This window comes from Ptychodera flava, chromosome 17, assembly GCF_041260155.1.
Source record: "Ptychodera flava strain L36383 chromosome 17, AS_Pfla_20210202, whole genome shotgun sequence".
Lineage (NCBI taxonomy): Eukaryota > Metazoa > Hemichordata > Enteropneusta > Ptychoderidae > Ptychodera > Ptychodera flava.
In genome coordinates this window covers 36,952,757-36,970,052 of record NC_091944.1, presented here as the reverse complement: position 1 = coordinate 36,970,052, position 17,296 = coordinate 36,952,757, and the positions used below count along the sequence as shown (strand labels likewise).

The window sequence follows — 17,296 nt, the reverse complement described above, 5'->3', positions numbered from 1 at the left end:
CTTTGCCACATGTTTGCAACTTCATTGACATTATTGTGATCAATATAATGAACAATAATCACCGGCGATTAATTCTAAAAGGTCATGAAGTATAAAATATGTAATTAGCTGAAATAGAAATATTAAAGTTATTTGACTGCTCTTATTGTATCACCACTTTATATAGCAAGTGTAATTTCCGTTGGCCAAGTCCTTCAAGCCATATATGCTGAGCTGAAAAAGCTCATTAGATATGCAAATTATAAATTAGCTGACATGAAAATGTGAAATGACTTTCGATATTGTTTTAACCTAGTACCGGGTATAATCATCAATGTACATAGCATGTTTTGTAAACTTTGATCAAGTAAATCCCGGTATATATCCCTAATAAGCAAAGTTCATTAAAAATGTAAATTAGCAATTGGCTTAAGTAAAAATGCTTAATGATTGTCAATAATGTTGTACCATGGTATCTGAAATATGTGTAGCAAATTTTGTCAACTTTGGTCAAGTCAATTCAGATATATCTCTCTAATTAGGAAAGATCATTAAATATGCAAATTAGGAATTGGCTGAAGAGAAAATGTTTAAGGACTTTCAATAATAGTGTCTTTAATGTACATAGCAAGTTTCATGAATTTTGATCTAGTCAATTCAGATAAATATCCCTAATTATGAAAATTCATTTAATATTCAAATTAGGTTTTGGCTGAAGTAAAAATGTCTTTTGACTTTCAATAATGTTATATCACAGTATCTTTGATGTATATAGCAAGTTTCAACAACTACAATCAAGTTAATTCAGATATATATCCCTAATTGGGAAAGTTCATTAAATCTGCAAATTCGGAATTGGCTGAAGTAAACATGCTTAATGACTTTCAAAAATGTTGTATCATAGTGGCTTCAATACATGTAGCAAGTTTCATCAACTTTGGTCCAGTCATTTCAAATATATATCCCTAATTAACAAAGTTCATGAAATATGCAAATTAGAAATTGGCTGAAGTTAAAACGATTAATGACTTTCAATAATGTTAAACCATAGTATCTTTAATATACATACAAGTTTGGTTAATTTTGATCAAGTCAAATCAGACATATATCCCTAGTTAGGAAAGTTCATTAAATATGCAAATTAGTATTTATCTTTCATGTCACCCCTTAATGGTTCCAACTGCTGATATATCTTGGTGTGATCAACATTTGTAGCAAATCTCATCAAATTGTATAAGGTCGTTTTTAATGTATATCCGTTTTTTCTAAAATCATTAATTATGCAAATGAGCAAAAAGTATGCAAGTCACACCCACCAAAAACTAATCAGTTCTTGCCATTTGCTAACTGTATATATGTACCAGATTTGATTCTGATCTGATAAGCCATTTTTGAGATATGGGACCGACAGACAGACAGACACACAGACGGACAGACAGACAGACATCGCTGCGACATATGCTCACGTGTATAAACACGTGAGCAAAAAATTGCATGAGCACATCACACCTGTAAGGTGGGAGCTACACTGACTGCCTATCCATGCTAGAATTGATTTCAAAATTCTTGTTTTTGTTTTATAAAATTTTGCATAATCTGGCTCCAGCTTTATCTTTCTTACCTGGTGACAGTTCACCGTTCTTTCTCGAATGCAGCTCAAACTCTATGGAATGTCTTACCAAAAGATATTCGGGTGTCATTGTCTGTTTGCTTCTTTTAAAACATCTCTTAAAACATATCTTTTTAGAAAGCACTGTGACTAAGTTTGCTTGTTTGTTGTTCTTGTCTAAATTTCTTTTAGCATGCAGTATTGTCGAATGTGTCCTTTTATCTGTGCATTTTATAATCATTGTATTTTTATGATCTTTGTATTAAGCGGTTTGATATTTTATTGATGGAAATCGCTCTAGAAAAATAAATTATTATTATTATTATCATTATTATTATCATAGTGTAATCGAAAAAGATTATATCTGGAACCAGTCCATGGCACCTAAAAAATCAAACATGGAATAGCTGAAATAGCTACATCTTGATTTTTTCACAAAAAATAAGAAAGTATTGTGCAAATTTCATTATCATTTACACAAAACATAAAGCACACATACATAGGAACCTGAATATAAAAATATGTTCTGACAAAACTGCCCTAAAATTTGCAAAGGAACCTATTAATACATTTGAAGCTATCACACAACAGTTTTGAAAATTTGTCTTGAAAAAATGACAATTATAGGCTCAGTATTTACACATTTAAATTTCTCCATCATTTTGATGTATGTTAATCAGGTCATCCTAAAATGATCAGGTCATCCAAATCAAGACTAAGGCAAAAAAATTTTTTTCTGGTCCTTGACATTCAACAAAAGTGATGCGGCGACGTGGTTTTCTTTTCCTTTATTCCTAACCATGCTGGTTTTGCACAAATGATGCAAAAGTTACTGTGTTCTATCACTGGCTGCATAATTCTTCCGTAGCTATTTCAGCATTTTTGACATACAAACAGGGATATCAAGGATAGCTGTACTGATGAGCAGGTAACCCACCAACAAAGCCATGATGTGCAGGTTCTGAAATGACACATGCGGTGACTAGAAACGATCTTTTTTTGGGTCTAACGAGACATGTAGTTCCTGATGCGAAAAACTGTTAAAATATTTCAAAAACACAAATATGAAAATTGTACGCAAATTTAAATAAATATTCAATGCATTTTTGAAATTTATGAAAAATCATAATTATATATTTTTTTCATAATTCTGCAAGCCACATCTATGGGGTTGCACTCACTTCTAGATAATCATCCAAACATTCCTCCTACTAAAGCTGGTCACAGTTGGTGTAATAATTTTTGAGTTATGAGCTCTACAAAATTTGGTCTACGGGCAGACTGACACACTTATTGGCCTTCAGTGTGCTTTTTACACACAGGGACCAAAAAAATTTGAACTACGGATGAAGGCATATTGAGGGGGGTGTTGTTATTGCTTTATTGTTCAATTTGACAATAAAGCCTGTGTATGTATATACTATAATTGTTGATGATTGAATTAAAGTCCAGACAGACATTAATTTGTCAGCAATACAATTACACAGTACACATAATGATACACATGCTGTGTTGGAAAGCAGTATACTAAATACCAACACAGGGTGCACGGCGGAAAAGAAGATATTGGAGTTGATACAAAGAGCTAAAATACTGAAAAAAGCTATAAAATATTAGTTAATTAGTTGATTAATATTGTTTGCTTAAAGCCGCAATTTTCAAGCACCTTTTACAAATCCTGCAAACAGAGTTCATACAAGCGTTTGATTGACGATCAGTTCAAATCGCCAATGGTCATTGATTCCCCATCACCAACGCTTGAATTTCCTAAAAAATTGTCTTCCAGTCGTGTTAGAATTTGAATATAACCACAGAAATCGATCGGCAGCAGCTTCGCGCTGACTGCTTGGCAGTCTGTCTGCGTTTTTGCGGCTGGAAACTAAAATTGGCATTTTTGAGGGCGTGTACCCGCGTGTTGCCTGTTTGGTGTCCACTTGCACAATGAATGCCGCCCTTTTATGAATGAATGCCACCTTCATGCCCTTTTAAAGGGAGACTCCGCCTTTAATGTTTGGCCCTATACATTTGTAATAGTGGGGGCTTTGAACATTTTTGATCACAGATAGAGGGGTGGCATTTGACATGTTTTTGAGGGTATTGTAGGAATTTAAATTAAGATTTTAATTCCATTTTCAGGGGCACTTGAGAAAGATTTAATTGTGACATGTATAAATGGTGAAAGCCAGTAACTTGACTCTCACAACAAATTATTTCCTCCAAATGCCTGCTAAATTGATAGCTGTTGTTCGCAAATTTCTATGTAAACATAAAAACAAACAGTTTTCCAACAACTTGACAGGACTGCACTTATATGCCAAACAGAAAAAGGGTTAAAAGGCCAAGGATTCCTCAAAGTAGGGCTTGGAAAGACCCTTTTTCAGATCACTCTCAAAAGTTCATGCATACACAATAATATGCAAATATATGTACCAGGTTTGAACTACATGTAGCTGTAACTTAGCAGTCAGTCCCTTGTTGGTAAGACAAAACCCCAACTTGTTTCTCATCATTGACATTACAGTAATGACATAACACAATTTTCTCTTATGTCCTAACCAGTTTGGTTTTAGACGGTTACTGTAAATTATTCACTTTAATTGACTGCACAGTACATGTACTTCCTCTTCCTGATCAGCATTTTAGGTGTTTGAAGCACCACATCAGGTCAATTAACTTCAGCGATTTGACATAAAGAATCTTTTAAGTTTTGTGTCAGCAGTTTGTTTGTGGACACAATAACAATAAATAAAATCTAGCTGAATGTACCTGCTAAGAGAAAAAAGACATCTTGAATTGAAGCATGCTGACCAGAAAAATCCCCTAATTTTACCTTCTGTCAACATTGTAATATGCAATGATCACAAAACTAGTCTTTATATCATGAGTCTGATATCAACAAATTATCTTGGTGGCAAGATACATGTACAATGGTACGAACAGTGGTTGACAATGAGCAAATGTCCTGGACTAGAAAATTAAAAAGTTTCAATAGCATAACGAAACAGCAATGTGAGGTATACATTGGAGAATTAGTTGATTTCAACAATAAGACAACAAATCTGGATTTTTTCTGAAAGAAAATGCATGATGTATCAAAATGATTGTTTGATGATATTAGTTTGTTTAAGATTGCCAGTGAAGTAAATCGATCTGATTTTGTAACATGAACGTGCAATTGTAAGGCTTCACTGTGTGACCAAGAGCCACGAGAGATATAGACAACATTCACTAATGCAAGCTAAAATATCACTATAAAATATCATATTTCATGATGATTGAACACCAAAATGTCACACCTATTGAAAAATAGCATACAGTACCTGTGTTTGATATTGTAAGATAGTATACAGTACTTCTGTGTTTGATATTGTAATCTCATAAATCAACAACGTGAAATTGATCACAAAGATATTTCTAAGAACGGAAAGCGAGCAAAAAGTCTCAGTGATGAAAATTAAGAATATTTGTCATATGTGTAACATTACTTTCCACTGTGTATATGTCAGTAAAATGAGTTGAATATGATCTATCTTAAATAAGCAGATGTTTTTCTAATATGCATTACCATTTTTTATGCAAAACTATAATAATTCAAGAGAACTAAATTCTTTACAAGCCACAAATACAATCTCACATGAACAAGGAAAGTACATGGGGTGCTGCTATTGACAGCATTGTGGGTGATAGGCAAGGATCATACTCTTCTTAGATGCTAATGTACATGTATAAGTGTGTTTACTGCAACTTAAGATGTACTTTTTGAAGACTATTTTGATTGTTTCTGATCCTTCATGAATCATCATGTACACAAATTTGAGTCATGTTTCAAAATAAGATTTTATTAAGTTAAAATACAATTCTTTCTTTGATATCAACCTGATGATTTTTGTCATCAAAAACAAATATCTGTGTACTTCTGATCATAAGAAGCATGACCTCTCAACATCAACAAATCTACTGATGTAGAGGCCTACTATCAACTTTCAAGAAAACCCTATTGCTGTTATTGTATTGGACTTTGGGAAACATTGTCCTTGAATGGTACCTGGTATTACCGATTATTTAATGTGTTTCGATGTCATATTTATACTGCTAAATCTCCAATGATGACACAAAAAGGAGGAAGAAAATAGCACTGCTTGGTTGATATCTGCTGATAATTGTCATTGTCTCAGAACCTTTAATGAATTTAGTTTCGTTAGGCATACAGGCTAATCTATGGTCTTTTGTGAGGGCTGCTGAACTGCGACTTAGCCGCCTTGTTTCACGGCGTGACAATGTGTCTCACGACCTCTTAATCAAGTGATGGTTGGTGCTCATATACATACGGTTTACCGTGTATGGGGGAGGGGACTATGACTTCACTAACAGGGTATATTTCGATATGTCAGTTGTAAAAAAAGGGACATAAAAATACTTTACACCTCGAGGAAATGTATTGCCTTATAATTATATGAGAATCAGAAGTTTGGGTCATGAGCGGCGAATCTCTTTTACTTGAAAGAAGCCATAAAGAATCCTTCTCTTCCATAGCTCTAATGGCAGAATTTCGAAAGGACAAACGTTACAAATGCGTCACTACATGCAGTATTGTACATGTACACTGGCCTAAAGTAACAAAAGAGAACGCCGACATGATACGCCGTGTATGTAAATGCATTGGACACCCGATGGTGTGAGTCACACGGGGTGAATGTGTTCGGAAACGGCACTACTTTATCTAAGCGTAAACATGAATCCGTTTCCTTATACGATGAACATTACAAAAAAAATATAGTCGGAATATTTTGGAAAATCGGAATACACAGAAACCGATGCGGATTCAAGGGGAAGTTTTGACCTATTTTTGGCATTTTGTGAGGTTAGCTCGCCAACAGAGACTGAAGGTCCGAAATTAGTCACATTTTAGCATATTCACTCTCTATTACGTTATAAATTTACTAGATTTACTTACCTATAGGCATAGGTTGCATAGACTGTTGATACATGGTGGCATATTTTAACTATACTTCATAAAATTTCGTGAAACCGATTACAAACTGAAATATTCGAATCGACACACAGACACGCTCAGTCTATGCTAATAAGGGCGCCCTCTCATCGCGCCATAGCCTCTATTACCCAGACTGCTTTTCGGGCACCACACTTCCGCTATCATTTGATATAATTTTGCCTCCAATGTTCATGTCTGAGCGGTGGTTTCCTTGAAAATAGTCCAGTTCAGCCCTTGATTAGAATAAATTCATGAGTAATGTGAAGGAGTGCTTACATACACACTGCTTTTTAAAGCAAAGGGCTATACTACGTCACCAGTCTTACTGTAATTAGTTTTCAAGTATAATGAAACCCAAAGAATAGTCTCTATATACATACCTGAACAAAAGAAAGTGAATTGCTGGATGAAATCCATCAAAATCAATTACTTTATTTGCTGGTATAAGGAAATGGAACTAAAATAGTAAGCTTTTTACTTCTTAAATACACAACAAAAAGTAAGAATAATGAATGATTTTATCTTTATTTTCCAGGTGTATAATATCTGAAAATTTGTATTGCATACAGCATACTTCAGACAGTGACAGCAAAATAACCAAACACTCAACAAAAGTTAAAGCATCATTATTGTCTTCGATTACAGCTGCCAGGGAGATGTTACTCCTATCACTTGCAATATATTTCATAAGTGACAACTTGCCGTTTTTAGAATAAACCTGAGCCACCCCTACTGGAATTCTCAAATTTGTATCAGCATGCATGATCGAGCAACTGCGTGATATGTCAATCACACGCAGAATTTTGTATTTAACGTTCAAAATTTGTCAGTCTTTTACCTCCCCTACACCCCCCCCCTTCACCCAATCCCTGTAACTATGGCCCTGCATTTACAGATGACTGCAGAAAGATTACTTTTGATAGTGCAATGTTCATTTGTTCATTGTTCTTTCCTGGGAGAAAACATCTTATATCGTATCTTCAATTGATTCTCCTTAAATGTTCCTGTGTATACGCACCATACTTCAATGTTACTTATGGATTAAATCTTGCCAGTCTTATTTTGATGTCAATGGGAAAAATCAGATGAACAAATAAAACAAGTCAAATCTACAGGACCAGGTTGAGTATTAATTTGGGTTGTATACAGAAAATGTCAAGTTTTGAGTTTTTCCAGTCTTTTGAACTCGTAGCCATATGGACTTCATATTCACTCCTTTTTGTAGAAAGCATGTGATCCATGTTTGTATGGCCCTACCTGGTTTATGTGACTGTAACTGTTCTTGCTTTCATTATCAACCAGACGGTGACATTACGACAATACACAGAACTGCCAACACTGTGCACCATTGCATAACTGTCAGTTAGACCCTTTGTTGTGCATGTACGATTTTCTGTATCACTTACCCATTATTAAGTGCCAGGCTAGACTTGCAAGTCACCTATCCTGACCTACTTGATCATACAAAGTGAAGGAAACTTTTGGTAGGTACTACATTCTACAGATTTGGCCACACCTTATATTACGTCATACAGTCAATATTGCATTAACCAATAATGATCTTGCTAGCATAAAGGGTAATAAAGCTACTGACAAGTTAAACACAATTGTGAATTATTGTTAATCATTAGCTACCTTGGTCTCCTGCAATTGAGCAATAGAAAATTGAGTAGACATTCCATCAACTGTTTGGTGTTCATATATTGCAAACTGAAGAGTGGTAAGATTTGTTCGAAGTTCCAGGGACAGAAGTGCACAACGTTATTTCATGCTTTTATCATTTTGTGCATGCCACTTCAAGATACTTTTTCCTGCAAAACACCTATACTGCTATCAGTAATATTTATCCATGTTTGGCTGTAACTAATTCAGATCATAAAATACAAGATGACATTTATGTGATTTATTTGTAAATCCAGGAATTGCAAGGCTTGGTACACAATGTTGGCATGCCACATCAGATATGGTTTCTTCTTTCTGGGAGGTAATTCTTTTAATCGCATCATTTGCACTACTATCAAACTAAAACTGAAGTTTTGCATTATTAGTTTGCTTTTATAATTTGAGACACACAGACTTTGTGACCTGGTAGGCTACCATTCTCTGTAACTGAGCACCAACACACACACTTTGTGACCTGGTAGGCTACCATTCTCTGTAACTGAGCACCAACACAGTGCATGCTAAAAAGAAAAGCTGATGTTGTAGTTTATCACTCAGTTCAAAAAATCCTGAAAATCCGAGTGGTACCAGAACAATGGTTATGGCATGTCACGCCAACACATGTAAACACAGACAAAACTAACATGTCCTGGAACGGAAGCCATCATTCTTAGCCAAAAGAATGGATTTCTGAAATATTTGGCCTTGAAAAGGCTCAAAACAAAAAGGTAAGAGAATATTTAATGCTGTGCCCGAGTCTAAAATCAAAGTACAATGTTCAAGAATATTTTCCATGGAATGTTACCGGGGTAACACAGAAGAGTAATAGATGGAGAGATGGAAAAGAGACTCACAAGAAGTCCCAAAGATCTTCATTTCATATCAAACTGACCTGAATTGACCTCTTGGATGCTAAATGTTTTTTGATGCCTTTCGCATGCAAATTTACACCTCTCAGTGGCGTCTTTCTATGGCAATACTACTGCATAGACAGCATGTTGACAATTTTAAAGGGCATGATAGCGCTCTCACCTACACCGCCCACTTTGCATAACAGAAAAATATCAATATCCATGCTGAACGGCAATGTAACAATATCAAGATTGAATTTCTCCAGTCACTCAAAAGTCTGCATCAACCATACATAATTAAAAGGATTTGGATATGATTTGCAATAAACTATACCTTGTTTTCACCATGAATTTCAATTCTATCACTTGTTTTGAAAGGAGCAGCATTGACTAAGTATCTATGGCATTGCATACATACACAATAACATGAAACAAGCCAGAAATGACAGTCAACAGATAATTTTTACTGTGCTTGCATGTCAAAAAAGTACAGATGGTATTTTGGAAATTGAAATCCAAAATCAAATTATAATCTATTTTTTAGCCGCTTCATCTTCCTTAGCAAAAGTTTTAAGAAGTTCTTCCCTCTTTAATTGCTGTCTTTCCTCTCGCCGTTTGCGCGCTTCCTTTGTCTTGACACGACGTGCTTCAGCTTGATCACTGTCAGAAAGAGCAAAACATCATATGGTTAAAGGCATTACACGTATAGATATACATCAAACTTTTAAATAATGCTTTTTATAATACATCTACATCTCTAGCTTCAATGACAGGGCATCAATAAATGCAACACAACATTACTGGATGGGAGTTTTTTCATATCGCATTAATGACATGTTTGATAAATTATATTACAAACACATTTTGTAAGAAAGTCACATGGCATAAGGGGCGACGTCAAAAGATCGATGTTTGAAAAAAAACTTAATTGCTTAAGTTTGGGGGGGGGGGGGTTTGGCCAAATTAATTTCTGTGCAATCAAAAACGATTTAACGTCTTTTTGGCAAATTTTACAATTTCAAGGCTGTTTTTTGTACGCTAAAACCGATCCAGTCACCCGTATTTTTGTTACTTTATAATGGTTTTCAATCAATTTTTATTTAATTCATTGGTACATTGGTACGTCGTTTGAAAGAATTAGTACAGGGAATGAGTCCGCAATATTTTTCAATTTTAGGTCAGTTAAGTTAGAAGGGGGGGGGGGGGGGGGGGGGGTCTGAGGCTAAACTTAAGCAATTAAGTTAGATTTATTATATTGAACTTTTGATGTTGCCCCTAAAATGGAACGAACAATATACAGCAAAATTACAGTAAGAGAATGACAGTGCAAAGGAATTTCAGTTGAGCATTACTAAAACCAACTGCAGCACAAAAATTCTTACTTATAAGAGGTAGAGTTCATCAAAATATCTCCGCCAGCAGCAACAACAGCATTGTGTGAAGTTGCTGTTCCTTACAGCACGACTTCAAGAAAGTCTGTAGCTCACTGACTTTATATATTTCAGATTGTAGGATATTTGCATTTCACAAGGTCTTGTAACAAATCAGTATTAAAAGGTATACTGTCACCTGTTCCAATTTTGCCACAGTTACCATGGAAAGAGAAAATCTAACCAATCACAGATTTTAAGCAGGTGGACACTTTTTAAAAACAGCGTCCTCACATAGGCATTTTGAATACCAAGCAATGCCCCTTTGACCATATATGGACATATTTAGATTACAGGTGACTGTATACCTTTAAACACACATGAGAGCTGCCTGATATAGAGATGCCAGTATAAAGTGAAATGATACATACGACAACATTTTGCTTCTTGCTTTCTCAGCCTTCTTCTTGTGGATGAACTCCATCAAGACACGCTTGTTCTTGAAAACGTTTCCTTTGGCTTTCATGTACAGACTATGATATCTATGAAGAAATAAAAGTGGCCTCTGAATGAAATTGTTTCACAACACACTAGCACTTTGTATGACAAGCTGGTTCATAGATTGGAGTTCATGTTTGGACTTAAGTTAGAAAAGAAGCAATGCAGAAATAAGCATTCTCTACGCACAGACTGTAACAATCGTATTGGGTCCAATATACTAACTTTTTCCATTTAAATTCCATTTTTACTAAATAATCTTTTTACTAATGCAAACTGTATTGACAGGCATAATTTGAGTTTCCAAATCATATTTTTATCACTCACTATCAATGCAGCAGATGAATTTGGTGTGCATCTTGCATAATGAGGTTTACTTGTCATAAACTCTGACATTCAGCCTGTGTGATCCCTGATTTTGGATATAGCCTTTTCTTGCTTCACCCACAAACATATTACCCTTATCAAAATGTTGATAAATGGAAAATAATTGGGGCCTGAACCAAAATATGATAATGCACATGTAATGTACCTGACATTTTTAAACTCCTTCTCTAGGTGTAAATGCTTTACAGAGACAAATTTGTGCTAAGATTTGCAATTATTTATCAAAACTACACGCTCTGAAATCTGTATCCAATACACTAATTAAGTCAAATAAAAGAAAATTATGAAGAAAGCAATGAAACAAAAGATCACTCATTTGCAGTGGACATGTCTGTGAACACAGCTATATTAGCCACTGAAGGTATGACTGTTAAACCCTTTTCCTGCCAGACAGTATCACTTCCCCATCAGCAAAGTCAGTAAAAAGTAGTGTTGAGCCAAAACATGACGAATTATCACCCACTTGGCTTGGTCTGTTATAGCATCTTTAGTCCAAAAAAATCAACTTTACAGTATCTCTGCAGTGTTCTCCACAAGGGGTTTTTGACGGGCGGTGCGCCCGGCTTCTTTTTGTCGCCGCCCACCTTTGATCTCGCCCGCCCACCTTTGTTTTCTGTAGCCTAAACTGTTTTCACAGTCAGTTGTCCGAACAATATCTGAAAGCCTATTGAATAAAAATGACAGCAACTGACAACGTCGGGTTATAAAGAGGGGCCGTTCACACATCTGTCGGTTTGTTTTGCGACTGTATGCAATCCTCAATGTTCTCCCCAGGCGTTTAAGAGGATCGCCCCGTCCTTTATTTTTTTCGCCCGATCCTGTTTCATATCCGCCGATACTCTTTAGTAAATGTAGTTGAAGACCTATTGTTTCTCAGCGGCGATTTTGTCACGCTTTTATTTGAGCGAGCTTTTCAAGTGTGAAACGGCCGTAGTGCCGATGAACACTGGCTAAGACTTCAATTCAAAAAGCTTGAAATGTGTGAAGCTGCCGACCGTACCGTACAGACACCGTCCTATCATACAACGGACATGGTACACTCAAAGGCCCGGTGTTGCATTTTTGCCAGCGGACACTCAGTCAAAGCATCTATGCTATAGTCAACTGCCATTGCCGCCAATGTCTCGTACTTGTAAGGATCCGAAGGTCAGGAAAAGTGATTTCGATCAGATCTGGCTAAAATCGTAGGATTGGTTGAGACATAGACCCTAAAAACGGATGGTTGAGACAAATATCAGATGCAAAAAAGTATGGTACTTCGCGTGTTCAGGTCGTTGCGTATCCTAGCCAAGTTAGCCATTTTGAGATCCGTGTACGTCCACATGACGTTGAAGCCATGTGTGTCACTTCCTGTCACGCATTCGTAACTTGCATGGATTCATTCGATTGACTTTGAGAAGCAGTTGCGTTTGATCAAATTTCAAAATCCGTGACCGTTTTAAAATATCAAAGGCACAATGAAATGAAGTAAAAAGAAACTGCACGAGCTAAAATCATCATTCGTGTGATCATCCGAATACAGCAGCTATGTACATACGGTTCTGTACTGTATAGTTCAAAGGTCGCATGTGATCGAGATCAAGAGCACCATGCACCAGCGTGCTCCACACAAACATGCATGGCAGCCTACGCCGCGCAGTTGTCGAAGTTTTGTACGTTTGCCAAACTAAGAGTCGATGAAATTTCAAATTTTTCTCTTGGAAATACTTGGTATCATATTTTTCGGCCCCTCTTTATTATGAATTGAGTTTTATTATAAAAAGAAAGTCAACGTATGTTTCTCTGCAGGCATGCTCCGCGGACTCCGCACATGTAACTTAGTGCATTATTCAGTCCCGTGTCAACTTGTCATGGACGTAAAAAAAGACGTTCATGGCTTTACCAATCCGGCTACAGATAAACATATAGTAACAGAGCGTCACATGAAAACGTGCCACCATTTGCCACAGATTATTTCGAACACTGATTACTTCTCATGTAGGCCTACTTTTGAATTTTCATGTTGGTATTGTGTAATATATTTACTAAATTGTGTATTGTTTGTATTAGTTCAATGTGTTTTTTTTCACTTTTGATGTTTTATTATTTATTTAAAGTAAATAAACAGGATTTTAAATGTAAAAATAAATTGTATAGCTTGCCATTAATCACTGCTGAATGGAGAAAAATATTGAGAATGTCAGAAGTACATCTCATCACTGGAATGCCTTGTGAATAGCCCTGGTGATATGTAAATTGTATGCAAATATTATGCAAATAAATATGCTAATTAGCCGCCCGCCTTTAATTTTCATTTGTGGAGAACACTGCTCTGTTTTCAACAGCCTTCAAATGTACAGTATTATGCTAAAATACACCACATGGAATATGTTGTGTTTCATTAATTTTAACCATCTTGACCTGATAGTGAAATATGGACTTGGCAGGAAAAGGGTTAAAATGCTGAAATACTTACAGATGGCGATCAATTTTCTTGTTCTCTCTGTACTTCCTGAGTAGTCTTCTTAAGACTCGCATGCGCCTAATCCAGATTACTTTTTCAGGCATACGTGCATTAGCAGTACCCTTCCTTTTACCTTAAAAGTAATGTAGATAAATGTCAGTACAACAATCCTATTAAGAGAAATCTGGTAATCAATATGCTACCGTGAATGTCTTTTTTCTCTCATAAATGATATTAAGAGATCTCCTTCGGCATGGGGATGGATACAGGAGTACACAAGACTTATTTCTACGAGACAGATACTTGATTGAGTGAGCACTGTCCTCTAATTTGCTATTACAAGACACTTCTAATAAATATGAAGTTTTAGATTTCTTTCAGCAATAAATTTGATTATACACAATCTAAACCATGCAGTATATTTGCATTTCAACACATTTTGTATTACCTCTATTTTCATTTCTTGTGCACTACGAGGGTTCTTTACTTTATTGCAAACAAAGAATATTGTATTGTTAATTTACCATAGCCCATGTGACGACCTTTTCTCCTTGCGATGGCAGCCTTGCGTACACGGGCACGTGAGTGTACTGCGACTGGTTTACGAATGATCAGACCATCTTTGATAAGTTTACGGATATTCTGACCTGTAATAAACAATTATTCACGCTTTAAAATCTGCATTTTCTCTTCATAAAAGCAGAAGGCACTTTTTACAAAATGATTTTTACATTTATTTAAAAACACTGAAATGTTTTCATTGATAATGTGCCTTTCACAATTCGTCCCTTGTTTTGCATTGGAAAGAACTATAGTTCATCTTGACGTTGTCCTTACACTGCCTGATACAAAGGCTTCTAAGCCTCCATAATCAATACATATTTTTATAGGCCAAATAAAGACATACATAAATGCATATATACGGACGCCACCAACTCACCATATAAGCTCTTTTTGGTATTTATAAACATACCAAATACGAGCTAAAAATTTACAAGGTTTTCATCATGACTCCTTCCATATTTTCAAAAATCATGCATGAGTTTGTCAAAGTTTGCTGTTTTTGTTCGGTTTTATTATATTATAGTAAAATTAAAACTATGAAGACCCAATGGTAACCTCCCCTATTTCCTAAAGGCACATCAATGGAAATACACACATATAAGTGTTTAAGCTAAGGTTTGGGAAGAAAGGTAAATGGTGCAGGAACCATGGAATAATTTCTGTTGTTCCCTAATGAATAAACTGATATAACTGGGGATCCCCATTATTTCACAAGAGTACCACCCTTCGCAGAAACACTACATATTTAAACATCAAGATTTCCAAAAATAACAAAATAATTTCAGACTTTTCAACAAACAAGACTGCTGATTTCAGTTAAAGTTACTCCATCACTACTTACGTGAGTTTGCATTGGCAATTTCATTTATTTCATTTGGATCTAACCACACTTTATTTTTGCCACATTTCAGCACACTTGAGGCCAGCCGTTTCTGGAGCCGTAAGGTACTGTAAAGAGAACAACATACAGGATATCAGTTATGGGGTAACACATTTAGTTCACACTTGCTATCTAATTCAATCATGCCTCCAGATACCCTAGCACACATGTAACGGAGGTACTGTATTACACACCTATGGCTATGAGATGTTCGCTTGCAATAGTAAATACTGATACCGCATGCATACGATGGGTGATGTAAATTATGGATGTCAAAGAAAGACTGTAAATGATTGATACATCCATTTCTGACACAGTTCGATCAAACAATACACTTAGAGGAAAACAATGTCAATTTTTCACGTTTTTCCCAATGGCAAGTGACAACAGTGTATTGCAATAGCATGAACATGGATCATTAGTATACCTAATAGTAATACTATGGAGGTAGCAGCTACTGCTACCTCCATGGTACTACTATCACGCATGTTTAAATCAGTGAATTATCATAGAATGACGCAGGTTTTGAATTAGCGAAACACGGGTAACAACGGTAAGAAGTGAGCAAAAACAAATCACACAATAAATTTGGTTAATTGCCGTTTCAGAGGTCTCCGAGAACGACAACAGTAGATTCGACTGTTTTTCAGAATCGTCATATCATGGAAGTCGCCATGTTGGTTTATTGACAACATACATGCCTTGCACGCGGCGAAAACTTATTGCAATATTTCACCGGCCATGAATGACACAGCATCATACAGACCCACTTGATCTACAGAATTGGCTAGTGTTACCACATTTTATAGTGTTTGTAACCTTAAATCACTGAACAAAAAATCTTATCATAGATTTTTATCCTCACAGTACCTCATGGCTCTTGCACCCAGCCAGATACTCCGATGAAAAGGTCATTGACCTTGCATTCTGCACCTACATTCATATTCATCCGCCGCACTCTTTTAAAACACAAGAGTACTTAACATCCGACATCATCATGATGGTGTTCGCAATTGAATTTGCAATATTATCGGCGAGGTGATATTTTACATATGTCTATTGAGCAAAATAGCATTCTTATAGATATGATACTCACTTATTTGCTGATGTGATGCGGAATTATTGAGCGTAGCAATACATTAAAAAGAGGCAACGTTTACCACTCCAATACTTCTTAGAGGGGTGTCAAATAGGACTAGTGTATATTGCACAATGGTTTGAAACTCAGTGAGGGCGCTATATATGGTGAGGCATGGTGCCCTGAGTGCTGTAGGGTACTTTTGTATTAACTGTACAATAATGACAGAAACATTTTTTTATTAAGAATATAAATAATCATAAATATATTATAACACGGTGTGTAGTACAACTGCGTGAATTTTGCATGAAAACTAATCGTCATTCATGATTCGAGTGCAGTAGGGTTCTTTTGGAAGTGTACAATAATGACAGAAATATATGATTTTTATGAACAGTATTCATAATGATAAATTTCTTACTTTTTTACATCCTTGCTACTATGACTGATAACGCCTTATGGTCCTATGGGCAGAGTACCCATTCAAACCTGTCAAACGCAACCAAAATGTGATAAGCTTATGTCCTCTTTGCTGAATATGTTGTATTGTAAAAGATTCAATATAAAAAGAAAGTTGATCCGACTTTGAGGCTGAATGTTCTACTCTGAGCCAAGTGAAGTTGAAGGTCAAGGCTTCACCTTGATTTTTTTCTTTTCAGTTAAAATTTCGTACAGTTATATTCCTCAAATCTTATCTATAGAGAGTCTGACATAGTGTGCATACAGGGATATTGCCAGGCACACTCTACTTGGTTCAAGCATAGACTCTCGAGAGTCTATGGTTCAAGGGAAACATTGCTAAGCATGTACAGTATGACATTTCCAAACCAATTGTAAATCCCCATCACGTACAATGCAATGGTGAGATAAGTCAAATCAGCACCTTTTAAAAGACGAGTCGCCAAGAAACCTGGTGCATTTCATATACATGAGAAAATCTTTGAAGAGATTTTGAGGGAATAGGCCCTATTTTCCAGAATAA

General features: G+C 35.9%; 2 protein-coding genes across 17 annotated transcripts in view; both read right to left on the bottom strand.

The window, feature by feature from the left end:
• Positions 1 to 6,700, bottom strand: part of LOC139116220 (protein argonaute-2-like) — a 47,704-nt gene extending 41,004 nt beyond the window's left edge. For all 16 annotated transcript variants that reach the window (XM_070678787.1, XM_070678789.1, XM_070678795.1 and 13 more), the window contains exon 1: positions 6,543 to 6,700. In XM_070678787.1, coding sequence (XP_070534888.1) covers positions 6,543 to 6,576 — 34 coding nt within the window. In that variant the 5' untranslated portion in view covers positions 6,577 to 6,700. The remainder of the gene's footprint in view (positions 1 to 6,542) is intronic.
• Positions 6,701 to 9,537: 2,837 nt separating this feature from the next.
• On the bottom strand, positions 9,538 to 16,190 carry LOC139116222 (large ribosomal subunit protein eL19-like). Its single transcript, XM_070678805.1, has 6 exons — positions 16,107 to 16,190; positions 15,198 to 15,304; positions 14,317 to 14,439; positions 13,805 to 13,925; positions 10,896 to 11,006; positions 9,538 to 9,754 (listed from the first exon to the last, which is right to left on the bottom strand). Exons 1-6 carry the CDS (start codon positions 16,109 to 16,111, stop codon positions 9,628 to 9,630), a joined length of 594 nt encoding a protein of 197 aa, XP_070534906.1. The 5' UTR covers positions 16,112 to 16,190; the 3' UTR covers positions 9,538 to 9,627.
• Positions 16,191 to 17,296: the final 1,106 nt, after the last annotated feature.